General features: G+C 44.6%; 1 protein-coding gene across 1 annotated transcript in view; it reads right to left on the reverse strand.

Annotated features, from left to right (window-relative positions):
• Window positions 1-27,637, reverse strand: part of PCSK2 (proprotein convertase subtilisin/kexin type 2) — a 262,092-nt gene that overhangs the window by 37,009 nt on the left and 197,446 nt on the right. Inside the window, exons 7-8 of the mRNA XM_044748449.2 lie at window positions 18,720-18,808; window positions 10,636-10,811 (exon numbers count right to left, since the gene is read on the reverse strand). Of these exons, the coding sequence (XP_044604384.1) occupies window positions 10,636-10,811; window positions 18,720-18,808 (265 nt within the window). The remainder of the gene's footprint in view (window positions 1-10,635; window positions 10,812-18,719; window positions 18,809-27,637) is intronic.

Here is a 27,637-nt window from a genome sequence, read left to right on the forward strand (position 1 = left end):
GTCTCAGAGTCTGCTTCTGGGGGATTCCAAACTAAGACAGCAGTCAGTGATGGGATATCTCATAATTCAGGGGTCTCTGACTGTCATCTACTTCCCATATGTAATGCGAAGCCTGCTTTAACTGGAGCTTCAATGTGTGGACTATAAAGTTGAAGAGGAAGAGACTGAAATAAACAAAGGAAAAAAGTTTCCTTCTTCTCTTCCTTCTTGCCTGCTCCTTTCTGCCTCCCCCAAGTATTTATTGAGCCAACTTAGGAGATGCAAACTCAAATCCCTAAGAAGCCAGTTAGGTGATGTTTTTGTGTGAAGCAGATGTCAGAGACTGGGAGTGGTGGTGTGTGAGGCAAACAATACATCCCCGATAAAAGTCTCTTATCTTTCTTTTCCTCTTCCTTTTTTATCATTACTATGTTGGTCAAACAAACCTATCTGCAGGATGCTAAAATTGAAAGACAAGCATAAGAACTGCCTTTGTGTGATAGGTAACTATCTGACTCCTTTGTTTAGGTGAAGATTGCCTTTCAGAGGCGGATTTTCTTTTAGAGTAGACCAGACAACTGAAATAACTGAAAAGAAATCTTTGCTGATAGACAATACACCATCACTCACCAAATTCTACAATACTGTCCGAAAAAAAATGTCACCTTGAAACAAGGAAAGAATCCTTCCCACAGCCTGGGGGAAAGTCAGATGAGGAATCATGTATTTTTCATCATACTTCACTTTCTAAAATATTTACATGTTGTCATCTGAAGATAAGTCAGAGCAATTTTTCTCTTAAGTTTTGGTGTGCTCGGCATGCTCTGCAGAACAATCACACTTGAAAGGGCCTTTTTACTTGCAGCCGGGGAGGCTGCAGAGAAGGAGAGAGCGTACTCAGACTCGAGATGTGGTGGAGCGGTTCAGAAGTCCGCGAAGAATGACAGGAGCCGCGGGGCTGTGCAGCACTGAGCGCCATCTGCATTGCAAATGTGGACTGAGGGCAGAAGTCACCTACTCGCCTGACTCTCTTTTGGCCTCGGGCGTCAGAAAATGCTTCTCAGTGAAAATCTGTGTCTGTTGGGGAGGGGACATCTGCCAAGTGTTCCTCTGGGTACCTGCTGTCACCTGGTTCTGGGCTTGGATGTGCAACCATTTCTCTCCAGGCACACTGTGAATTACACAATAAGGAAACAAGCTGCTTGTGTGTCAAAGTGTTGATCTAAAAACTCCTAAGGGTCTGGACACTGAAACAGGGCCGCACCACCACCTCCCTTGCAGCCCGGTCCTCTTGATAGACTCCCTTGGTAGCCTGCATTGTGCTGCTCAGCTGTCACGGATCCTTGTTGCGTCTCAGATGGGCTGAATGTCAGCGGCCGACTGGCATAACCTTATAATAAAACATTACGTCATTATCTCCTAACTGGGCCCCGTCCAAGGGCAGCGAAGATGTCTAGCCACCGTCACAGATGCTGTCTACTCTCAAGGACTCGGTTTCCCATTTCATAATTGTGTTTCTGGGATCTTTTTATTAAATGCACAAGGGCTGGATGGCCTAAGCTGCGTGGTCTTTACTTGGATTGCTTAGGAGAGTTGTCCCCCACAGTCTCTGGTAACTGGACACTATGGTTGGGAAACTGGTCATTTTTGGGAAACACAAAACCTTAGTGATTTCTGGTGATTCCCTCTTCCCAAAGGGAATTTCCCTGCCACTAAGGCAAGGCTGGCCTTTCCACACAGGAAGAATAGGTGAGTGTCTAAATGCTATAACTTAAGGAAAGCCAGCAGAGTCCTCTAACTAGGATGTGCTGGTAGATGTTTAACAACCAGCTCTCTGAAGGGGACACACAAGATTTTTATTTGCCAGTTTCCATGTCTAGTTTCAAGTTACTAATGTGATGTCATCTGGAGCCAACTGCAGCCTGGCACTGCCCCTAACGCAGAAACATCTTTCTCTCCTAGTATTATTACATCATGAGAATTTTTGCATGCTTCTCCTTTGGGATTATGCTAGAGAATGGAGGGAGGATACCCTCAAGGTCCCAGATGAGAAGAAAAAAGTCGTAATTGGATCAACTGTCAGCCATCTTGGCTATAGAAGAGAGAGCCAGGTGACAACAAAGGTAACCTGGAGAAGCGACCGTTTGGCTTGAGTCTGGTCACATCCCTTTTTTGACTGTCTATTCCAAGACTGGAAGCTGGACTGGTTTTCTAAGGATGCTGTAACAAAGTACCACAAACTGGGTGGTGTAAGTGACAGGAGTTTATTGTCTAGCGGTTCTGGAGGCTCGAAGGCCAAGACCCAAGTGTTGGTAAGGTTGGTTCCTCCTGAGGGCTGTGAGGGGGAACCTGTTCCGTGCCTCTCCCCCAGCTCTGGTGGTTTGCTGCCAATCTTTGGCCTTCCTTGGCTTGTAGGAGCACCCTGATCTCTGCATTCATCGGGGCGGAATGCCTTGTGGCGTTCTCCCTGTGGATGTGTCTACGTCCAAATTATTCTTTTTTATAGAGACACCAGTCACACCACATTAGGGACCCACCCTGCTCCAGTATGACCTCATCTTAACTACAGGCATACCTCATTTTGTTGCACTTTGCTTTATTGAGCTTTGCGGATTTCATGTTTTTTACAAATTGATGGTTTGTGGCAGCCCTGTATTGAGCAAGTTTATCAGGGCTATTTTTCCAACAGCATTTGCTCACTTCATGTGTCTGTGTCACGGTTTGGTAATTCTCAGAATATTTCTAACGTTTTCGAAGTTATCATGTTTGTTATGTGATCAGTGATCTCTGATGTTGCTACTGTAATTGTTTTGGAGCGCCGCGAACTGCAGCTGTATAAGATGGTGAACTTAACAAATATCGTGTGTGTTCCGACCGCTCCAGTGACCAGCGGCTCCCCTGGCTCTCCCCGTCTCCTCAGGCCCCCTATTCCCTGAGACACAGCAATATTGAAATTAGGCCAATTAATAAGCCTCTAAGTGTTCAAGCGAAAGGAAGAGTTGCACATCTCTCATTTTAAATCAAAAGCTAGAAATGATCAAGCTTAGTGAGGAAGGCAAGTCAAAAGCCGAGATAGGCTGAAAGCCAGGCTTGTGCGCCAAACAGCCAAGTTGTGAGTGCAAAGGAAAAGCTATCTACAGAAATTAAAAGTGCCACTCCAGTGAAACATGAATGACAAGAAAGCGAAACAGCCTTATTACTGATATGAGGAAAGTTTTAGTGGTCTGGATAGAAGATCAAACCAGCCACAGCATTCCCTTAAGCCAAAGCCTAATCCAGAGCCAGGCCCTGACTCTCTTCAATTCTGTGAAGCATGAGAGAGAGGAGGGAGCTGCAGAGAAGTTTGAAGCCAGCAGAGGTTGGTTCATGAAGGAAAGCAGCGTCTCCATAACCTAACAGTGCAAGGTGAGGCAGCAGGTGCTGATGCAGAATCTGTGGCAAGTTGTCCAGAAGATCTACCTGAGATCGTTAATGAAGGTGGCTACACTAAACAACAGATTTTCCATGCAGATGAAACAGCCTTGTATTGGAAGAAAATGCCATCTAGGACTTTCATAGCTAGAGAGGAGAAGTCAATGCCTGGCTTCAAAGCTTGAAAGGACCGAGAGACTCTTGTTAGGGGCTAATGCAGCTGGTGCCTTTAAGTTGAAGCCAGTGCTCATTTACCATTCTGAAAATCTTAGGGCTCTTAAAAATATGCTAAATCTGCCAAGACAGGGAAGGAACCCAAGTGCCCATCGACTGATGATTGGATAAAGAAGATGTGGTGTGTATATATATATATATACACACAATGGAATACTACTCAGCCATAAAAAAGACAAAATCGTCCCATTCGCAACCACATGGATGAACCTTGAGGACATCATGTTAAGCGAAATAAGCCAGACAGAGAAAGACAAACACCATGTGATTTCACTCATATGTGGAATACAAACAAACTTACAGACAAAGAGAACAAATTAGTGGTTACCAGGGGAAGGGAGGTTGGACGGTGGGTACAAGAGGTGAAGGAGCATACTTACACGTTGTATGACAAGTAATAATGTACAACTGAAATCTCACAATGTTATAAGCTATTATGGCCACAATAAAAAAAAATCTACAACGTGAAAAACAAACCAACCAACAAACAAATTATGCTAAATCTACTCTCCCTGTGCTCTGGGAAGGGAACAACAAAGCTTGGAGGACAGCACATCTGTTTACAACATGGTTTACTGAATATTTTAAGCCCACTGTTGAGACCTACTGCTCAGAAGAAAAGATTCCTTTCAAAACATGACTGCTCATTGACAGTGCACCTGGTCACCCAAGAGCTCTGATGGAGATGTGCAACAAGATTAGTGTTGTTTTCGTGTCTGCTAACACTGCATCCATTCTGCAGCCTGTGCATCCAGGAGCAGTTTTGACTTTCAAGTCTTTTTATTTAAGAAACACATTTTGTAAGGCTGTAGCTGCCATAGTGGCTCCTCTGATGGAGCTGGGCAAAGTAAGGTGAAACCTTCATGGTTCATGGGAAGAGCTCAAAACATCAACGTTAACAGGAGTTTGGAAGAAGTTGACTCCAGCCCTCATGGATGACTTTGAGGGGTTCAAGATTGCGGTGGAGGAAGTAACTGCAGATACGGTGGAAATAGCAAGAGAATAGGATTAGAAGTGGAGCCTGAAGATGTGACTGAATTGCTACAGTCTTATGATAAAACTTGAATGGATGAGGAGTTGCTTCTTATGGATGAGCAAAGAAAGTGGTTTCTTGAGATGGAATCTACTCATGGTGAAGACGCTGTGAAGACTGTTGAAACGCCAATGAAGGATTGAGGATATGACATAAACTGAGTTGATAGTGCAGCAGCAGATTTTGAGAAGACTGACTCCAGCTTTGAAAAATGTTCCACTGTGGGTAAAATGCTATCAAATAGCGTCGCATGCTACAGAGAAACTGTTTGTGAAAGGAAGAGTCAATCGATGTGGCAAATTTCATTGTTGTCTTATTCTAAGAAATTGCCAGAGGGACTGGCCCAGTGGCGCAGTGGTTAAGTTTGCACGTTCTGGTTCTCAGTGGCCTGGGGTTTGGATCCCAGGTGCGGACATGGCACCACTTGGCAAAAGCCATGCTGTGGTAGGTGTCCCACGTATAAAGTAGAGGAAGATGGGCATGGATGTTAGCTCAGGGCCAGTCTTCCTCAGCAAAAAGAGGAGGATTGGCAGTAGTTAGCTTGGGGCTAATCTTCCTCAAAAAAAAAAAGAAAAAAAAAAGAAATTGCCACAGCTACCCCAACCTTCAGCAAATGCTACCCTCATCAGCCAGCAGCCATCAACATGGAGGCAAGGCCCTCTACCAGCAGAAAATTACAACTTACTGAAGTCTCAATGATCATTAACATTTTTAGCAATAAAGTATTTTTTAATTAAGGTATGTACATTTTTTTAGACATAATGCTATTGCACACTTAATAGACTACACTGTAGTATAAACATAACTTTTCTATGTACTGGGAAACCAAAAAATTAATGTGACTCACTTTATTGTGACATTCACTTTATTGCGACATTTGATTTATTGTGATATTCACTTTAGTGCGGTGGTTTGGAACCTAACCTGCAACAACTCCAAGGTCTGCCTGTAATTACATCTGCAGAGACTCTAATAAGGTCCCATTCTGAGGTGCTGGGGGCTAGGATTTCAATATATGGACTTTTGGAGGACACAATTCAACCTGTAACAGAGAAGGACATATGGTGTTGTATTTCTGTTTAGACCTTTGAAAGAATTCAACAGCTCAGAAGAAACTTCTCCATCAGAGGGCTGAAGAACCAGTGTGAGTATGGACCACTGCCACTTGATGTTATTGGAATAGAAAAGACAGGGGGCTCTATTAGCAACCTTCTGACTGACCTCTGACACTTCAAGTTCTGAACCTTTCCAACAGAAGCACATTTCTTATTTTTGAAGCCTACCAGGGGGAGGGATGTCTCCCCTAATTTTGGACCAAAATTCCCCTTAAAGCATTGGAGAGGGAGCAGATGGCAATTGGAGTAGAGTCTGACAGATTGTGACAAACAAGGGTGCTGATGGGGCCATGGCTAAGCAGAAGTATTGTATGAACATTAGCCTCAAGGAGGAGGAAAAATGGGTTGAAGAGAGAGACACACAAAGCCAGTGAGAAACAGTCAAGGTGAGAGTGGCTGTGCCCCATGACTGCAGGGCCCTAGTGCGGATCTCTATACTCCTGTGGCCGGTGTCCTGCAGCCACCTTGAATCTAGAACATCTCTCTGATCTCCATCTGTATGAGGTCCTGCCTGAATCCGTCCCATTGTGCTCATCGCTCCTCGTGCATCCTTACAACAAGAAACCCCTTTAGTTGGGCTCCCTGGATCTCGTTTCCTGCAACTCAGAGACAAGCTAGAGCATTTGGCTCAGTCATCAGTCCACCCAATGCACCACCCTGACGAGGACATGCAGTGCCTCATGCAGTGGGTTTTTTAAACCTGCATATATTATGGTCTTAGTATCTTAGGGTTTCATAATACGTATTCTAGAGATCATTTACAGCAGCACCTCTCAAACTTTAATGGGATCTTGTTAAAATGTAGATTCTGATATGTCAGGAGGGTTGGTGGGGCTGCAATTCTGCATTTCCCATAAACTCCCAGGAGGGCTAGTGGCCACACTTTGATAAGCACTGATGTAGACTATTTAACGGAAGAAGAAAGGGAGGGACGGAGAAGCTAAGTGACCAGTCTGAAGTCTCGCAGGCCATGAGGGACAGGAGCGAGGCTAGAACGTAATCTCCCAACTTTTAAGCTCAGTTCCCCACTTGTTCATGCCACATTTAAAAAAACCATCCCTTCAGCAGAAGTAGCAGATCTCCTGTCGTGTAACGTTGGCTGTCCAGTCAAGACGGAGATGCGGACAGACCAGCAGAAAAGCCTGTGACTGACTCATGATTCCATTCATTTAAAGCCCTGTGTGCTTCCTTGTGTGTGGAGCCTGTGACAGCTGCGATTGGAAGAGAAATTGTGACTGAAAGACACAAAGGCCTTGCTGGGCCTGGCTGTGTTCCAATAAAACTTTATTTACAAAGACAGCTGGTGGGCTGGGTTTGGCCTGTGGACTGGGCTGCCTGGCCCCTGCTCTGACTTACTGTGTACGGTTGTTTAGAGCCTGGCTGCTGTAGATTTTTGTCCAATGAGATGCTTTAGTCCCTTAAGACTAGGAATGTGTGTAAGCAAGCAACAATTTGAGGATCCAAAGGTAGATTTTTCACACCTAAATTGATTCTAATAAAATTAAGCTCATTTCATCAATTCTTTCACAAATTTTACACTGTTTAGTATTCGGAGGCTTAGAGGCAATAAAAACACAAAAAACGATATGAGAATAAAAGCTAAGGAAAGATTTTGGAGGCCATGATTGGTGAAGAGAGGGGAGCAAAGGGTAGGGTGGCAGAAAATCTAGCCTTAAAAAAAGGTACATGTTAGGCACAAACTTAGTTCTGAACTTCCTGGCAGTCAAAGGAAAAAGGGAACCCTAATGAGCTAAGGTCACAGGGTGGGTTTCGAGAAGCAGAGCCTGAGGCAGGGTTTCAGGTGCGTCAGACTTATTGGGGGAGTGCTCAGGAGAAACCTGTGAGCAAGGGAGTGAAACACGATAAGCAGTGGAAGGAACCCCAAAACAATGTGGTCTCGAGTCAAGTCTAGCCTTAGCCTGATTCACTGGGGGCTCTGGAGCATAAATTACACCCCAGAGTGGTCTCTGCTGGAGGCAAGCAGGCTGGCTTTTCCTACCCTGAGTCAGTCAGGTGGGAAAGCCTGCCCCTGGGTACGAGTCGGGGCATAACCATCGGGATGAGAAGACTCCCATCAACCAGGGCAATTCTCCAGGGGAGGGGCAGCTGGGAGTCAGCAGCAGCAAACAGTCATAGCAGCCGGCAGTGGCCCCCCAGCCTGATAAAGGGGATCAAGGTGGGCGCCAGTGGTGTCCGCTACAGTCATAGATATCTCTGTGGGTCTTAAGCTTTTAACCATCAAATTCCATTTGTGTATCAATTCCACAGCTATTTATTGAATAGCTGATTACCATGTTTTCAAGTCCTAGGCTAGTTTCTGAGGATAGCTGGAGAAGAAAGCACATGTGTTCTCTGACCTAGGAAATGTATAGAAAAAGTAGCCTTCACTATTATCAAAGAGACAAGAGATAATAAATGCTGGCGAGGATGTGGAGAAAGAGGAACACTTGTGTGCTGTTGGTGGGAAGGTAAATTGGGGCAGCCACTATGGAAAATGGTATGAAGATTCTTCCAAAAATTTGATCCAGCAATCCCACTTCTGGGTATATATCCAAAGGAAATGAAATCACTGTCTCAAAGAGATGTCTGCACCTCCATATTCACAGCATCATTCAGGATAGCCAAGACATGGAAACAACCTATGCGTCCAAGGACACGTGAATGGATAAAGAAGATGTGGTATATATATACAATGGAATACTATTCAAAAAGAAGAAAATCCTGCCATTTGTGACAACATGAATGGACCTTGAGGGCATTACGCTAAGTGAAATAGATCAGACAGAGAAAGACAAACAGTTACGCATTGCAGAACGCTGTTTGGGTCAACGATGAACCACATATACCATGGTGGTCCCATAAGATTAGTACCATATAGCTTAGGTGTGCAGTATGCTATACCACCCAGGTTTGTGAAGGCACACTCTATAATATTTTTACAACCACAAAATCACCTACTGATGTATTTCGTAGAACATATCCCTGTCACTAAGTGACACACGACTCTACAGCACTGTAGTACTTACATGTGGAATCTAAAAACTGAACTCACAGAAACAGAGAGTGGAATGGTGGTTACCAGGGGCTGGAGGGGGAAAGAATGGGGAGATGCTGGTCAAAGGTACAAACTTCCAGTTATAAGATGAATAAGCTCTGGGGATCTAATGCATAGTAGTTAAAAAAAAAAAAATAAACTACAGTGTTTGGTATATTGTAACTCTTCAAAAAAAAAATAGGCTTTGCTTGTCCTCTCTAATTTTCTTCAATATTTTTACCTTTCTAGACTACTGTTAAATATACAGTTATTTCATACATATATTCTATTTCAGTGTCATAAATATATAGGTAATGAGTTTATGTATTTTCCATACAGACTATAAATAATCTAAACATGTATGTAGAACAGACGCATTGTACAATTTATTTATAATTATCCTAGCTTGTATATGCAAATATGGCTATAGCAATTTCATCTATTTGAAATTTGTCAAAATTCAGGACACGAGACTTAAAAAATTTTTAAATGGGCTTCCAGAAGTCCCTCTCCTAAACCTCACACCCTTGTGCCCCCCTTTCTTAGGGCCTGACCACTCTCACTGCACACGCTATCGTTCTCATCTTTGGGATGTGAGTCCCATGCCATGGCTGGTTAGACAAGCGAACTGCAAGCATGGAGAGGGCATTGCTGTCAGCCTGTCAGCGAGTCAAGTCCTGAAAACAGACTAAAGAAGACAAATGGCTAAGTGCTGCAAGTAGTGGGTGTTGTGGCACCAATAGCAAGTCATTCAGCACATGGCAAGGGCACGTGAAGACACAGCAGTTTGGTAATTCAAGTCACGCGTCTTCCAGTTGAGGCCCAGGAATTGTGGAGCAGAGACGAGCCATCCCCACTGTGCCCTTGGGAGTTCTTGACCCACAGAATCCACAGCCTAATCAAACACTGTGCTTTATGCCACAAAGTTTTGGGACCATTGGTTAAGAGTCCATAATGACCAAGACAAGCACCAACCCTTTGCAGGGCACTTTCCAGTGCCAAGCACTTATTTATCTCATTTACACTCACAAGATCCTAGGAGGAAGGTACGGTTATCACCATTCTACAAGCAGGAAAACTGACGCACAGCCAGGGCAAGTCACGGGTAGAAAGACACTCAGACAGCGAGCGGCAGAGCTGGAGCCTGAACCCAGGAGACTCAGATCCCTAGCCTGGTGCATGTCTTGCATGGGGCGAGTCCTGTCCTGAGACCTCAGCGAGGCGACTCCTGCCCCACAGGCTGCAGACCAGCAGGAACCCTGTCTCCCGGCAGCCCTTCCTTTGGAAGCTCTGCCTTGGTCTCTTCTCCTGGATACTGTGCATTCCCAGGCTGACCTCAGGGATGAGCAGCCACGAAAACGCTCGGCTCAGACTCCTGCCATGGGAGCATTGTGGATTCACAGCTCCCGCTGCTGCCCCTTGGATCCACCAACTCGTTTGCGGTGGAGACCCCACTGCCTGGAGACTGCTCCCAGCCGATGACTGGCACGGTGGGGATGCTGGTGCAGGCCCCCAGAGGGACCCTCCTTCTTCCCTGCTCCTTCGCAGGGGCCAGGCCAGCATCACCTTCTGAAGGCGCCCCCTTGCGTCCTCCTGCCCCCCTCCCCTTTGTCCTTCACAGGTGTTCCCTGCAATAAATATGCATGGCTAACCCCATTTTTGGATTTCTCACAGGACCTGAGCTAATGCACAGGGTAACAGCCCCACCTTCCGCCCCCTGCCCTGCCCCTCGGTACCACTGTCTCACCTCCTCTCCCTCCCCCGTGTCTCCCCCACCCCTCATCCCATGTGAGTGGACCAGGGCCTTGTGGCGGCCGGAACGACTTTACCTTGTTCACACCGTCAGCCATCGCCTGAAGTGTGAGCTCTCGGGGCCCATCCACTGTTTTCCCATTGTCTGTGGGGCCCCAGCTGGCACTGTAGATATCGATTAGCTGAGGCATGTGGCTGATGGAGGAGGCCTCGATGATGTCCGTCATAAATGGCTGGTCCAGCATCCGGATACCTGTGGACACGTGCGGGCAGGGAAATATCATGTTTTGGTGCCCCAGTTCACAGGAGACAGGCTAGGAAGAAGCTGGTGTTCTGGGTGTGGTTGGAGGGTCTGCCATCCCTGTTGCCCTGGGGGATGTTGCAGAATCCTGAGTCTAACCTCCCGCCGTGTGGGTACGCCTTCAGAGGATCAAGAAGGATGCACAGACTGGCCCACTCGATCCCTTTGGACCCATGCCTTTCCTTATGTAACTATTTCAAGAAAACTTTATTCCCCTATCAAATGTTACTAGAATTCCTAATGGGGAGAAATCAGCTTTGTTGAAGATGTTTCTTGATAAGCCTGTTTCTAAGTGGAAGCTCAGCCTCCAAGACCAAATTTCAGAGGAGAAATAAAGCTACTGTGCATGACCGTGGGGGAGGGCAATTGATATTAGATATTTAAGGAGAAAACCTAGAGGGCAGAGGGCAGAAGGAGGGGCAGGGACAGTCAAGGCGGGAGGGTCAGGAAAAGAGGAACTCCCAGTTGCACTATAACTGAGAAGGGGATTTGGGAGGACAGAAATGTTGACTGGGTCATTCTAAAATATATTAGTCATGGGGTACGTGAAACAACCCTTTCGTCTTTCTCCCTGTGTCACCTTTGTAAAGTTTGTGTACAGGGACACAGGGAGAAGGGGCACTCACTCTCTGCTATCCAGAAAAAGCCTCTCCAGCGTTAACTCAGGGGCAACCAATGGGATGGATATTTGTCCCTCCATCACTACCCTCAAAACATCGCTTTCTGGGGCCATATTGTCTTCTGCTTGATACACTATTTTGTGGCAAGGAGCCTAGAGTGTTTGTGAAGCTGACCTAAGTCTTTCTGCCCGCAGGAATTTTGAAATGAAGGAGCTAGGCTGAACACAGTCAAAGCCCGGATCCTAACACTCCTTACGTGTCCCCCATGGTCAAAGGACATTGTTACACAAGCATCACTCTCTTAACATCGTGTGCAAATCAATTTCAATAAGGACAACTCAGGTTCTTGCAGAGCGCGTGAAACTGACATGAAATTGTCTTTTCTCTGAAGAGTCTCTTTCCTCCCCAGCATCTCATAGCCCACCGCTTGTGCCGGCATTGCAACCTCCCCTAGGGCTCGCCCGTCTCCTAACTGACCTATGCGTTCAGCAAGCTTTCCCCAGAAGTCTTTCTGCACGCAGCTCTCCAGGTCTTCTGTCAGCACCAGGCTTCTCAGTCTTCTGCTACAATTGTTTATTTGTGTCCTTCATTCACCACCAGACAGCTCCGTCTTTGCGTACAGGGCATGTGTCTACTTTGTTCACTTCTGTGTCCCCAGGCTTCAGCATGGTGCTTGGAATTTAGCTTAAGCTTGATAAATATTTGGTGAATAAATGCATGGTAATATTACTTTATTTCGTTGATTTTCTCCCTAACAGAAATGACAAGGCCTGAAGAACAAATAAGAACCAGTTCAAATTTTCTGTCCTCTACCATTAACCTCTAAGTCGAGGCACCACTTTTACCAAGAAATATCCAATTATCAGTTAACATCCATTCTCCTGGAGGAAGCTCATCAGGAATAAGCACAGTCTTTGGTTTGAACTTTCTGGAAGCTGAGTCTGATGGTTCATTCCACAAGGGACAGGAAATCTAAAACTCTACGTTTTGCTTTTGGTCCAACTATATTTTACTTATTTAAAAAACGTGTTCACAAAGGAAGGTGGCCAACAGGTCAAAGAAGAAGCAGAATAGCGCAGTTTCTTTCTGGAAGAAGTCCTGCCCGCTTTGTGGGTGGGGAAACATCGCAGAGAGGCTGATGTTCACTTTCCTGCAAGGAGAAAACTCAGATGGTCTCGAACTCATCTAGTGCCCAGGTGACCAGGGCTGAACAGTCCACTCCAACTGGAAGACGAGAGAAATTCAACTCTGGCAAAAGTAGGCCTGGACTGTCACACATGCCAACCAGTGGCCACACTGGATTTTGTCATACAGCCAGTGCGTGGTGCTTCCAGCCGTGCCCTGTACCCTCTTTCTTTGCAGCTCTTGTCGCTTTGCCTCTTTCCCTCTTCATCCCTTCCCTGGCTCCCTTTGTGTTGCACAGAACATCAGACCGGGTGTGTGTTAATCCTCTGTTTCAGCGTCTAGGGAGGCAGGGGCAGCCACAGACTGGGAGCAAGCCTCCTATTCATATTCAGGCGCCCGGACATCCTTTTAATCTCGTTAAACTCAGGACGAATGAGGCATGCATTAATTGAATGCGATATAGCATTAATTTTTGCAAGCGGCTGCACCATTAGCAGCCAAGACAGAGGCTCAGGGTGACCTGAGGGTTTTTAGGGAGGGCCTTTCCTCTGTCCCTAAATGCTCTAGGAGCTACAGGGGGGCGCTGAGGGAGAGACAGAGAGAGAGAGAGAGGGAATGAGGATGAGGCAAGAGAATGAGAGCAAGAGGCAGAGGGAGAGGGAAGACAAAGGCGGCAGGACTCAGTGTCTTCACATTTGTAAAGTCCTCCATGGGCTGATGAGATTCAATGGCAAGAAGACACACAGTGCTCATCAGGCATTTCTAGCCCCCGCCCTGCAGGCCTGATCACCACCTTAATGACCGCGGTAACGCTGTGACTCCCCTCTTTTTAGGGTCTGAGCCTCACCTCCTGCCTGCACAGCTCTCACTGTGCCGGCCCTGGGCTCCAGGGGCTACACGGCCCTGGATTTGAGCTAAATTCTTTCTGCCTCTGCTTCTGTTATAAAAGGTGAGCTTGCACCGATGCCAGGAAATGCTACAGCAGCCCGCAAACCTCAGTGTTGCTAATCACCACCTTTTCGTGCTCGTGAATATTAATCTGCAGGCTAAGGAGCGAATTCATGCTGATCTCGGTCTTAAGGATCTGAAGACATGTTAATTGCTGTGCTAATAGGAGATTTTTATTGGTTATTTACAAACTCAGATGAAATATGTGTAAACTCGCTGAAATATTATGACTTTTATTGGCCAAATATGTGGAAGCAATTCATTGCTGGTAGAGAAATTTCAGTGTTTTGATAATGGTCAACAGTGTGGTTCTCAAACTGTTTTCAGAATCTTTGATCAAAGGAGAGCTCATCTCAAGGCCCAGTGCATAAGGCTGTATGTCCTGACTTAAAAAGGAAGGTGGGTAAGGCCCATCCTACCTGGCCTGGCCCACCCTGGGGTTGCTCTGAGGAGCTCTCAAGTCACTTGCTGTGTCCCCACTCTGTTATTCTGTCCCACCTTGCTTTGTTCTGTTCACACCAGCGATCATTATTTGATATTATCTTGCTTATTTGCTCCTTGTCTGTGTCTCCTCTTAGACTGTAAGCTGTGTGAGGGCAGGTGTCTTGTCTGCTGACTCACTGCTGTGTCTACCACCCACAGGACTGGGCACACAGTAGGCACCATGAGTAATCGTTGAGTCCTCGGAGGGACCAAAGGCAGGAGACAGCATCTCCTGAAAGGCTTGGAGCAGTTTTGAGCTTTAATAATCCCAGAAGTTTAAATTTGACAAACTTGCAAGAAACATCATTTGAAGGGTTCGTTATTTATATTTATTGGGCATTTATTTGGTTTTGCGAATTTTCAATTACTACTACCACATTTTCAATTTTAATTTTTTGTCTCAATCTCTTTGATTGAAGATGTCAAACAGTGATTTAAAAATTAATATTAAGAAAAGGATTAGGTTATCTTTTTAAAGTTACTTGAAGAAAGACATTTTCAAAATCAAAAAATTGAAATTAATCTTTTTTTCAAAATTTATAGAGCTAAATAAGTAGATAAGGAAATCTAATTAAACTTGCAAGTAATTGTTTTTGAAGTTATTACAGCTTCCACACAGCATTCAGATGTTTGGGACATGGCGTGTGGATGCATCTACATGTTACAGAGCATTGACTCTTCAGGAGGCAGCCGAATGGGAGTTTCCCCCAGTTACCTAGAAGAGGTGGTGACAACTGTGTCCATGAAAACGGGCAGCAGCATCAAAGGGACAGCTGTCTAAGGGGGAAGTTCCTAACAGCCACATGTGTCCAAAGGCAGCTCAGACTTTGTCGGCAGGGAGCGAGCTTCCTGTCACTGGAGGCGTGCACTTCCAGGCTGGATCCAGGCCATACCAGGAGAGGGGAAAAGAGAAGTTGCTGACGCATTTGAGGGCAGGGGCCAAGAGTGGAAGTTCTGGGCCAACCTGTGCTGGGTGCAAAATTGTCCTACAGCTGCCTAGCTGTGTGGCCCCACGTTCAGTTTGCTCTCTGTAATAATATATAATATATATGTTATATATATAAAATATGCAATAATGTCTGATAGGGTTGTAAAGAGGGTTGAGTGAGTAAAGCGTTTTGCATTGTGCCTGATGCTTTGGAAGAGACAATAGATGTCAATTATTATTATTATTACTATTATTGTTATTCTGCAAGTATCAGTGGGTGTTTGGACTAGAGGACCTTTAGAGCCCCTTTGGGTCTCAAGATTTGGAGATTTTGATAGATAACTGGAAATATGAGAGATAAGAGAGAAAGGTATTGGTCAAATAACCATGTGCAAGAATATGTAATAACTGACAGTAGTGAGTGCTGAGAAGGAAAAACTCGGTGCGCTTTATCAAGTGTAGATGAGGAACTGGTCATGGAGGTGATGCTGGAGGAAGCAATGGGAGACCTGATTGCTGAAGGATGAAGAGGAGGCGGCCTCTTCTTAAAGCGTGGTGGGAGGTCTTCTGGGCAGAAGGAAGAGCATATACAAAGGCCCAGTAGTAAAGGAGTGTGGTTACACTTTTCAGTTTATACTTGCTAGGAGGTTTTATCTAAATTATATTTACTTGGAGACTAACCGTGTATGTACTGGAACTTAATATACAATAAAGATGGCACCATGAATCAAAGGGACACGATGAATTCTTGAATGGATGGTATTGGGAACATCAGCTCACTATTTGGAGAAGAGTAAAACTGGATCTTCACCTGGCATGACCTACAAAGGTGGAATCCAGATGGACTAATGACCTCACGTGAAAGTTTGGGAGAATGTATTTGCACTGACTAAAACGGGCCATGGGCTAATACTGAGGACATACCAAGAATGCCTGCAAATCAACAAGAAAAATACAAGAAGCCCAATGGGAAAATGAGCAAAGTTCTTGAATAGAAGAGAATCCCAACAGGCTACTGGGCAGATGAAGAAATGCTCAATGAGTTTTTCCTTTTTTCCCTTCAGAGGACTCATTTTGCAATCTCATCTCCACTTTTCCTTCTTTTTCTGGACTACGATTCTACAGCACCTTAACTTTACCCTTTTTCTGAAGACAGGGTGAAGAGAAACCTGGGACCTAGGAGAGATTTGGGACCTCGCTGCCAACGCCTCCCTCATCTGTTAACTGAATACTTGAGTGCCGGAGACTAGCAGTGACATGGGTTGGCCAGCAGGTGGCACATTAGACTTCCCTGGCTCAGAAAGCTCCTGAGAGGAAAGATTGCGTGGAAGAGTAGGGCTCATTTAGAATAATAAAAACCAGCGGACTTTTGGAATTTCCAGCCAGAATGAACAAAATGTTCCCCTTAAATTTGTTAGGTTAAGGAGGCTGAAATTCTGCTTTTGTTGCGATTCTTAAGTAACTCTCCGGGGCTTCCTCATGGAGAATTCCTTTCACTCCTCTGGGGGAGTCCAGAGGACTCTGGAAGTACTGAGGGGCCAGGATGGTGACTAGAGCTTCCCGGCCCTTGTGCCGTCAAGAACCAGCATGAGTGGTGACAGAGGAGCAAAGCCGGGGTGAAGGCAGTGGAGAAACGAGGATTCTTTGCTCAAATCTTTGTGGGGCTGGGCGTACCTCCCATCAGCTCTGGTCTCAGTTTCTGGGACTTCAGAACACTGCTGTGAGACCTGCGCTCCCGGGGTTCCACAAAGCTCCATCAGGTCGCATCTGTGAGGTATCAGGCTGTGTTCACTCTCCTTTGATCGGGGTCCGCTGAGGCAGAGGTTGTCATACCTGCCCGGATCCTCTGGCTCTGTCCAAGTGTCTTTGCCTGGGGTGCCTTCTCTGCCTCAGGAGTTCTGCTCAGCCTGCGTGAGCTGGGCAGGCCGGACAGGCCAGGGTGCTCATGTCCCAGGAGCCTCCCCTGAGCAATGAGGGCTGAGAGTTGGTGGATAAATTCCCTGGACTCCTCGCCTTGGGAGGCAATTCTGGGGGGTGTCCTCATGGTCCCTCAGAGCCCCAGTTGTCCATGAGGGCAGCCAGCTCATCTACACACCCTACGTGGCTTCCCCCGCTTCGCTATCTTTTTTCCTGTTTCCCTCACTCCGGCTTCTGGGATCACCCCCCAAATCTACTCCTTGCACCCAAATCCTTGTCTCAAGTTTCACCTTTAGGAAATTCAAATGAAGAAAGGAGGAGAATTAAGTACATTTGACCAGCAGCTCAGGTGTTTTCAGAGTACAAATAATAAGAGAGGAAAAGATAAAAGAAGTAGATGGAGAAAGAGACCGCAGTGAACCCCCTGAGTGCTCCTAACTCTTCATTTTTGCAGGCAGTGGTTCTCAGAAGCCCTTGTTCAAAAAGCCAGTGACTTTGGACGCACGGAGGCTTCGAGACTATTCTGAAGACAATCATTGTGAATGAGAAATCCAGGTTTGGATTTTTCACTTGCTCCCAGTTGTGTCCTGCGAATAGGGAACCCGCCTGGCCTCAGACACCACCCAGAGTACGAGCCTGGCTTATAAAGTATTAACTGGGTGGTGGTCTTTCCCATGAGCTCACAAAGCCTTCTGACATTTTAATGCCCCAGCATTTTGGATGCACACGAAGTAAAGATAACTGAAACCCGAGTGGCAAAGCCTCCTCTATTTACATTTCAGAACCTTCCAGATGTGTTCTTTTGGGAAAGTCAGTACCCAGCTCAGGCAAGCCTCCTAGCAAATAGTGTTGAAGGAGGTTACTGGCCAGTTTGTGTAGGCTGCTCTTGCTTTATTTAGGTCCCTGGAAATGCAGTGTCAGCACCAAGCATGTTTATGGTTCCCTTAAATCGCCAGGAAAAAATATCGAGACAGTTGTAAAAAAAAAAAGAAAAACAAGGTTGGTGACTCAGCCTGAATAAATTAAGAACCAATTTGATGTAAAACTTGGAATGAGCCCGGATCCACTCATCTCGTTGAAAGCTTATGAGCCTCCTCTCATTCTCTCTCTCTCTCTCTTTCAAGGGGAGGTGTTGATTTCTAACTTTCTAGTGACCCACCACCCTCATTTCTAAAGCCCCCTGTAAAGATGAAATTGTTAAATGTCTGTCTTGTGGAACTTAATAAAAAGGCTCTAGGTAGAATATATTTCCTCAAAGAAGAGATGCGTTATGCAAAAACCCCCAGAAACATTTTGAAGAGTTCTGAGTATGTTTACAATAATTTGTACACGTCTCCTTATATTCTGTAGTCTTCGAGTCTCATTAAAACGTTATTGATATTGACACGAAAGAGTACAGAGTGTACAATTCCATTTATATAAAGTTGAAAAACTGGCAGTAACCACTGCTCGCTGCTAGAACTCAGCATCGTGGTTGTTCTTGGGTGTGCTGGTCACTGGGAGGGGACAGGCGGTGGGCTTTGGGGGCTGGTCCTGTTCCATTTCTTGATGGCTATGTGGGTATGGCCAGTTTGTGCAAATTCATTGAGCTGGGTACTTGTGACCTGTGCACTTTTCTGTATTTATATTATACAAATAAAAAATGTAAAAGTTTATTAATATTGCCATATAGATTAAAATAAAACAATTTTTTCACTCTTTCTAAATCTACGACTCCCAGATCTTCTGCCCCAGTGGGAATTTTTGCCGGACCCTGGCCAACCCGCAGACCAGAGAGTGATGCCTTCTGGGGCCCGGACTGCCCAGCATGGCGCTTGCTGCTTGGCAGGGAGGGCTTACCTGCGACCTTGGAATTGTATGCCACTCCGACCCCACAGATATTGTTGTTGGCAGCGGCAGAAACTTCCCCTGCACAGCGGGTCCCGTGGCTGTGGAGAAAATTAAAGACAAGTTAGATACAGCGTCAAAAGACTTCCACGGAAGTTCCTTAAATCTTATCAACTGGAAGCAGTTTGGGTCTCTTCAATGGCAGTTGGCCCGGAGCCAGCGCATGGCCCACCTCATTTTCCATCTGTGTATCTTCTTTCATCCCCCTCCCCCCTCCCAGCTGCCTTCTTGACCTTGGCTCGTTTCTACCCTAAAGAGGCTTCTCAGAACATTTTCAACTTTGAAATTTGATCTTTACTTTAAAATTTGAAGTATCTTCTTGCAGAAACACACTTACAGGTTTCCGGTGAAAAAGAAACACAAAGTAAGACAGACTTGTGCTGGGTGGAACAGCTTTGGCGTTTTGGGAACACTAGAACTGTGGGCTGGCGCTTAATTTCAAGGCTGGTTCCGTCCCCGGGGGTGTAATGCTGCCTGCCAGTTACAGGACAATGGCTACTTCCTTTTTCGGATCATAGCCTCCTTTGAGGACACAGTGAGCGCTGTGGACTCCCACCTTCCTCCAGGAATAAAAAAGCACACATTGGCAACATCTTGCATACAGTTTCAAGGGGTCCACAGAACCCTGGAGCCTGACCAGGTTAAGATCAGTGGGCATTCATTAGATAATCTTTCCCAGGTTTGCCTGACCTTGTAATTCTGAGCAAGGCCTTCTCCGGGCTCGTGTTCTAGAATGTTCTCTACAACAGACACCATAATTCCATTAATTTTCTCCCTTTTGCTTGCTCTTTCTTCCTTTATACCCAGGGGCTCCAAACAGTTCTTTCCCTCCTGTGTGCGTTGCCCCTCGCCTCAAGCTGGGCTGGGCTGGTGACTTGCTTTGATCTATAGAATGCAGTGGAAGGATGAAGTGCCACTTCTTAAAAGGGTTGGCAGCTTCCGCGTCCATCCCCTGATGCCAGGTACCGGGTATAGGATCTTGGGCTGGCCGACTAGTGGACCAGACCACGTGGAGAGAGGGAGGCCCAGCAACCTCTTTTGCTCCAGCGCCTCCGATGAGATACCTGATGTGTGAGGGGAGCCGCCTTCACCCTCTGGCCCCGGTCAGCTCACTGCAGTCAGCAGTTCGTGGAGAGAGACAGGCTGTTCCTGCCCACGTTACAGGATTGTGAGCAAATGAGTGTTTGCTCTTTTTTAAGGCGCTAAGTTTTGGGGTAGTTTGTTAAGCGGCAATAGGGAACAGAAAAAAGCATAAGCCCTAAGTCAATCAGAATGCGGTGTTTTAACCCCAAACAGCATTCAAGATGTGGAAGATTCCAACGGTACAAGTTATCTGAATTTCCTGGCCCAAACCCTGAAAAGTCCATTTAGCCCATTTTAATGGTCTGTGGAGCAGCTAAGGGATTAAATGGGTCACATTACCAAGTCTGCTGCAACAGTGGGAGCACCGCCTGCTGCAGGGCCAGGGGGCGATGGCTGGAAATGTGGGGGAAGGAGCTCACTGGCTGCACGGCCCTGGGAAGTCTTGATTTCTGCACTGTTGACTGGTGTACTCTTTGTGACATCCTCTTGGGGTGAGCAAAGCTATTGCATATGAGCCCTTAAAAATCACATCCAAGGATGGAAAAAATACACACACACACACATTTTCTTCGTCTTTGTGAGCAAAAGTAAATCCTGCTTCCATAAAGGCTATATATATCATGGGATGCAAATTCCCTTTGGAACAAGAACGACGTCTATACATAGTGCCCAAGTAAACCTCATAGTTACTGCAGACGTTGGCCCCCTGGTGAAAGATCTGTGAAAACTTACAGGCCTGAGCCAACCTCCATCTGCTTGTCTTTAAGTTTTCTGTAAGTCGCATTTGAGACTTTTGAGAAGGTGCTTAGCTATGGTTTCACGTGGGGTGAGAGTCTGTCACCAACGCGGCTTTCACGCTCCCTTCCTATTCCAAATGGTGAGGAAGATGGTAAGCAAAATTCCGAACAGCATGGAAGCATGCACGTGTGTGTGTGTACGTCTATATAAAATGAAATATATACATCCTTTATCTTGACTCATATATATACTTTAAATATATATAAGTATGTAGTTATATACTTGTTTATATGTAATATATATTTATACATTATATATACATCCATATATTATATATTTAAATGCATATATAAAATACATGCCATATGTAAAGTACATAGATACTTTGAATATATGGACATATATATTTAAAATGGAACTTTAATGGATACTGATTAAATTTGGCTTGCTTGCTTGCTCTTTGTTTCATGCCAAACAAATGAATACTTGAATAAAAGTTTAAAAATCAGTGACACGTCTAATTCCACTGAGCACTAATTTCCTTATTATTTAATAACGAGCCCTGTCGAGAGCTCCTTTCCGAGACTTGAAGTGTGCAATTAGGCCTTGCCTAGAATAGTCAGCGCTTTCACTGACATCTGTGAAGAACACAGATGTGCTCATGAAGGCTGTGTCACGTGTGGGGCCCTGCTCTAGGCAACCGAGGAACTAGGAGGACCGACAGCCACGTGCCACTTCCTGGGCACATTTTCATTACCAGCTACTGCACTCGTGCTTTTCTTGCCTCACCCCCTTTAATGCTCACAGGAGGGCTGTGAGGAGGTATTGCTCCATTTCACGGATGTCAAAGCTGAGTCTCAGAGGTGCTGGCCTGAAGGCGCACAGTGGGAAGGTGGCTCGGCCGGGTCTGAGACCGACACTCCATTACTGACCCATCCACGACCCTCCACACTGTGATAAACTTGTCTCTGCTCTGAAATTCCTCGCTGAAGCCTGGAGGACAAATGCGTGTGGACCAGCTTGAGCAAATTAAAGACACTGAATGCTTCCATAGCCTTAATTTTGGCCTGTAAGTGGGGAGATCAATGTCCTGGGCTCTCTGGAGGAACATTTGGGAAGAAACATTTCATTGCTAAATTAGGCGACACTAATTAATTATAAGCAATGAGTGGGGGCTTCCTATAATTGTTCATGCCACCAAGTCTTTCCACACCCCAGGGCCTCTGTAGGCCCTGTTCCCACCGCCTGAGATGCCTTCCCCTCCTCCCTGCCTCCCTGATTGTCTCAGGCAAATGTGCTTGCTCCCCTGAAGGTCAGGAAAATCTTTTTCCAACTCCATTTTTATTTGGTCACTTTACTTTCTTAAGAATGTGTGGTAGCTCCCTCTCGCCTCTAGAATAAAACACAAGTCTGTCAGAAGACAACAGCTGTAGCGGGTAAGGGACAAATATCTGCTGCTGGATGGCCCTCCTTCTAATGAGGGTCAGTAAGAGGCAAGTGACTGGAGTCATCGGTGTGTTGCCTTGCTCAAATGGCCCCGATCCATCACTCTCCTGGGTCCATGTCCTCGGTAGTGTGATGTCCTTGCTCCTCCCACAAAGAGATGAAGCGTATTTCCCCCTCCCTTGAGTCTAGCCGGTTTTATGACTTGCTTTGGCCAAAAGAATGCAGTGGAAATAATGAACCTAGCCCTCAAGAGGACTTGCAGCTTCTCCTCCTTCTCTTGAAACTCAGCCTAGGTGCCATGTAGACAAGCCTGGCCTGGGCTATTGGATGAGGAAAGACACGCAACCCATCTTGCCTGTCACCCCACTTGACAGCCATCCACGCTCCAGACACGTGAGCAAGGCCATCCTACACCAGAGAGCCCCCAGCCAACCTGCCAGCTGACCATGGATGTATGGGCGAGCCCAGCCACAAAAGCCAGCCCTGGTCCAGAACAACAGGCTGTTGTCAATACTTATTGTTGTAAGCTACTAAGTTTTGGGATGATTTGTTATGTGGCATTATCATGATAATAATAACTGATACAAGGGAGAAGCAAGACTAGAGGGACAACTCCTGGTTACCTTGTGGATCCTGGGGTTCAAACCTGGACTGTCATGATGACTGCAGTGGGGCTTCCCTGAACAGCCACAGTGGCTGCTGAGGTGTCCAAGTGAAAACCTGACCCTGGGGATCTCCAGAGAGACCTCTTCCTCCCATGTCGCTGGCCTTTCACTGGAGTGATTTGGTCACCCCCTTGCTCTTTCCAGCCAAAATATGCTCCATTCAAGGCACGGTGTAAGATACATCAGACAGCAGGAATGCAACATCTCTCATCGGTGGGCACCCACGATGGCCGGGCGCGGTGCTCAGGGTGCTGAGTACATTCGCTTATTTGATCCTCACAACAAACTGTTATTCTCCCCGTTTCAAAGAAGAGGAAGCCGAGACCCAGAGATGTGAGGTCACTGCTCAGTTAGGAGGTAGAATCAGAATTCAAGCTCAGGTCCACTGCTTCCAAACGTGAAATTATGAAATATTTTTAAAATATAGACCATTTCAGCAAATAACACAATGAATCACATATGGCCACCACCCAAGCCTAATGTTTTCCAGACTTCAGACTTTTTAAAGAAATAAATTTTTACAGGTACAGTTGAACCCCTCCTGGAGGCCATTCACTTCTTTGCTGCCTCAGAGGTGACCACTATGCTACGTTTGATTTTTGGAACACCCATGCATGTTTTTATGCGATTACCTTATAATCAGATATGCCTATACATATTGGCCACTATTTGCTTGTTTTCAAACTCTATGTAAATGTTTCACAATATATGATCTGTTTAAAATTTGCTTTATTCACTTGGATTTCTGAGGTTCATTCATGAATTCTGGTTCATTCATTTTTAGTGCTGTGTAGTAGTCTATTGATAAATATGCTGCAATGTATTTATTCAGACTCCTAATGATAGGCTTTTAGGTTGTTTGCAATTTGCTTGCTATTACAAATAATTTGAAAAGAAGCATATCTTGTATATTATTTCCTTGTGCATATATGGGAGAATTTCCATGGAGTATGTATGTAGGGATGAAGGCAGGTTGTATGGATATATATCACTCTTGCAGAGTGGAGCAGTTCCTGTCGCCCAGCATCCTTGCCGATATTTAGTATCGTCAAAGTTTATCATTTTTGCTAGTCAAATTGATGTGAAATGGTACTTTATTGTTTCATTTTGCATTTTCCTCATTACTGAGAAGGTTGACCATCTTTCCATATGTTAGGTGACTCAGGTTTTCTCTTCTGTTAATCACCTGTACATAACCTCAACTCATTTTTTCCATCGAGTTATATTTTTTCATTAATTTGTAGCCATTCTTTATATATTTTGGACACCAATCCATTTTTTCATAAAACTTGTTGCACGTAGCTTCTCCTAGTCTGTAGCTTGTCTTTCAACTTTGTTTATTGTGACTTTTGTTGAACAAAAGTGTTTAATTTTAACATACTCAGGTTTATCAATCTTCTCATTTTCCTCATGGTTTGGTTCCTTATGGTTTCTTTAAGAAATCCATCCCTACCCCAGGGGTCATAAAGATGTTTTCCTACATTTTCATTCTAAAATATTTACATACATTCAAGTCTTACTTCTGCTGAAATTTATTTATGATCAGAATGCCTCTTTTCCCATATGAGCAACTAGAACCATTTATTGAATCTCATAGTGCCGTCCTTTCCTCATCGTTCTTGTTGCCATCTTGGTCGTATGTTACGCTTCTTTTTATGTGGGGGTCTGTTTCTGGGCTTTGTACTTTGTTTCTTTGATCTTTTTTTCTCTCCTTATGCTAACCCTGCTCTCTCGTAGTTATTTTGGCTTTATAATGTTTTGATATCTGGTAGGCAAAGTTCCCTACCTAGCAGTTGTTGTTAATCTTCCCTTTTTCTTTTTTTTCCTTCTTCATCTTCATTTTCCTCCTCCTCCTCTTCCTCATCCTCTTACTTGTCTTCTTATTGTATTCTTGGCCTTTTGCTTTTCCATATCAATTTTAGGACCATTTTGTCCAGTTTCACAGAAAAATACTATTGAGACATTAGTTGAAATTGTGTTGAATTAATAGATTAATTTGACATCTTTATGTTGTTCCATCTTCCTATCCATGAACTTAGTATGTCACTCCATTCATTCAAGACTTCTTTTGTGTCCTTTTAAAATTTTACGATTTTCTCCTTAATGTTCTCACATATCTTTTTTTAGCTTTATAATTATTTCATTGGCTATGAGATGTGGCATAGTGTCAAATAAAAGAGATGGTTGGTAACATCCTTAATTTGTCCAGGCATTAAAGAGAATGCCATCCAAGATTCAGCATTAGGAATAATGTTTGCTGTAGTTTTTTGATAAATAGACAGTGTTATCTTTCATTCAATAATTATCTCTTTAACTGCACTCAGGCTAGATTTTATACCATTTATTGAGATTTTATTCCAGAGGAACTTTGTTTTTCAGTTGCAATTGGTTCTTTTCCATATTCATGTTTATTTTTGCTTTTATTCCCCATATAATTTATTTTTCTTTTAAATGATATTATCCATGTATTTATCACTCTAAGCAAACTAAACATAACTTATTTTAAAATCTTTTTCAAGGACTTCCATAAAACTAACTTTACCTGGTATAAATTCATGCCTTGATTTTTTTATTTTGTGCTGTGTTTTTTCAGATATTTTTGGATTTTGGCTTGCAGGCTAATTTTGAGTTGGAAACTTTTTTCCCCTCTTCTTTCTCTCTCTTCCTTTGGACTCCTTTCCCAGCTATTGGTCCTACGTTTATTTTATTTTATTATTTTTTAAAGATTTTATTTTTTCTTTTTCTCCCCAAAGCCCCCCGGTACATAGTTGTGTATTTTAGTTGCGGGTCCCTCTAGTTGTGGCATGTGGGATGCTGCCTCAGCATGGCTTGATGAGCGGTACCATATCCACGCCCAGGATCCAAACCGGTGAAACCCTGGGTTGTGGCAGCAGAGCGCTCAAACTTAACCACTCGGCCATGGGGCCGGCCCCTATTTTAATCGACTCTTTAGCTCTATATCCCACAGCCACATCTTATAATGGTGTTTTAGGATTCACAGAGGTATTGGGGATAAAGCAGATTCAGTCAGCAAACCAGGGGGCAACTTGGCCGGGTTCATGGACATGAGGCTGTCTTTGTCCTATAGTCTCTGGTCTCCCTTGTTCTACAGATTCTTAGACAACCAAAGCTCCACACCGGCCAGCTATCGTCTTTTCTGCCATGTCTTTGGAGAAAGATGCTTCAAAGTTAGATGTATTGGAGCTGAGATGCAGAGATCACCGAGCTAGTTTGGCATCAATCATGTTTGCTGGCTAAAGTCCAATGAGCTCTGCATGGTAAGACTTTGGGGTCTCAAGAGCCCAAAGGTTTAGATAGGTGAGAATGTGCAGCTGCTTCTGGGGAAAACCCTGGGTCTGCTGGCAAGCATCCAGAGCTTTCCGGAGAGGTGAAGAGGTACTCTGTCTTTCTGAAGCTAGATGCTAGGGCTTTCAATTTTCCCAATAGATCAACCTTGTCTCATGGATACAAGCTATCTTTGGGTATAATGCCTCTTTCAATCAGTAGTGCAGAAACACAGACACCAGACTCTTGACAGAAAGCTTAACCTTGAGTTGACTGTTGCCTAGTTTCTGTCAAAAGTTCAGATGAGAGAATGAGTGTCTGAGAAAGGTGGGTGAATGGCTGGGCCATCCATTGCCTCCTTTGGCATAAATCCTCCTTTTCTACTGAGTTGGAGAATCTTTGATGTAGCTCCTATAGAAATCCCTTCACTGAATTTCACAATTACATTTATTGCCATTAACAGCATACCTACTGTGTGCCATGCTCTGTACCAAGTGCTCTAGTCCTTCATACAGACTGTCAAGGTGGAGTTTTAGTCTCATTTTACAGACAGAGGAAACTGATTCAGGGATCACTTATTCCACACCAAGCAATTAACATAACCTGACATTTGTCTATCATAATCTGCTGTTATGCATAATCTGTTGTCTATGCATAATCTTCTTTCTCTCTTAAGAAAAGAAGTATTGCCACCTGAGGACCATTAAATCTCCCTGTATGGCATGCATAACATTGGTTTCCAAAGTAGAAATGATTATACCAACAGAAAGATATTTCTTTTACAATCTATGATTCTCTCCATGACCCCCAAATCTGTGTTATATCTATTTCTTTCAGCTGGAGGGGAAAATTTGAACAATGAAGACTTTTCTAATCCAGGTAGGGGACTAGAGATGAAAAAAAAAAAACTTTGTGATATTTCACCAGTGGCTCAGAATAGCTCACAAAATCAAACTGTGTTGGATTTCTCTGTGCTCTAGTTTGGATAGAGAAAGAGTTGATTGCAAGCAGCAGCCTTTGGGCTAATATCGGCTTATGAGGCAGTCTCAGAGCTCACATGAAAGAAAAAGTTAGATGAGGACTTTGAAAGCACTTAGAATTTTATTATCCAGGAGGTGATTTCAGAATTAGTCCATAAAGACAGAAGGGAAAGATGTTCATCTATTTCTAAACCATTAAGTGTCACCAGGGTAAAGTATCCATTCCATCAGTGTGCAAATAGCCAACCAGAGAGGGACATTTTTCTCACATGTTCTTCTTTGGCTTGTCTCACAGGTTCTTCAAAATGAAATATGACTTTTAATAAGAAAAAAAGCTAATCACTGAAAATCTTTCTTATTTGAAGGTTTAACTAATGCTATCAATCAAATGAGCTCACATAGAGATAAACATTCTGCAGCATCCATTTATCCTTCTTCCTTCCCCCCCATTTTGGTTGCTTGAGTATTAAATGTCTTCTTTCCTCCTGAATTTATAGTAAACTTTTTGCGGCCAGGAATTACATCTTCTCCAGAATCTCTTACACTTCAGGGCTTAATAGATGGAGTGTGCTGCACCCTGTGAGGCTTCATAAATATTGCCGATGGCAGGGATGACATTTCAGTGGTGAATGCCTGTCAAAGAAATGCTATGCAAGAGAGATTTTTCTGGACA

Source organism: Equus asinus, chromosome 15, assembly GCF_041296235.1.
Source record: "Equus asinus isolate D_3611 breed Donkey chromosome 15, EquAss-T2T_v2, whole genome shotgun sequence".
Lineage (NCBI taxonomy): Eukaryota > Metazoa > Chordata > Mammalia > Perissodactyla > Equidae > Equus > Equus asinus.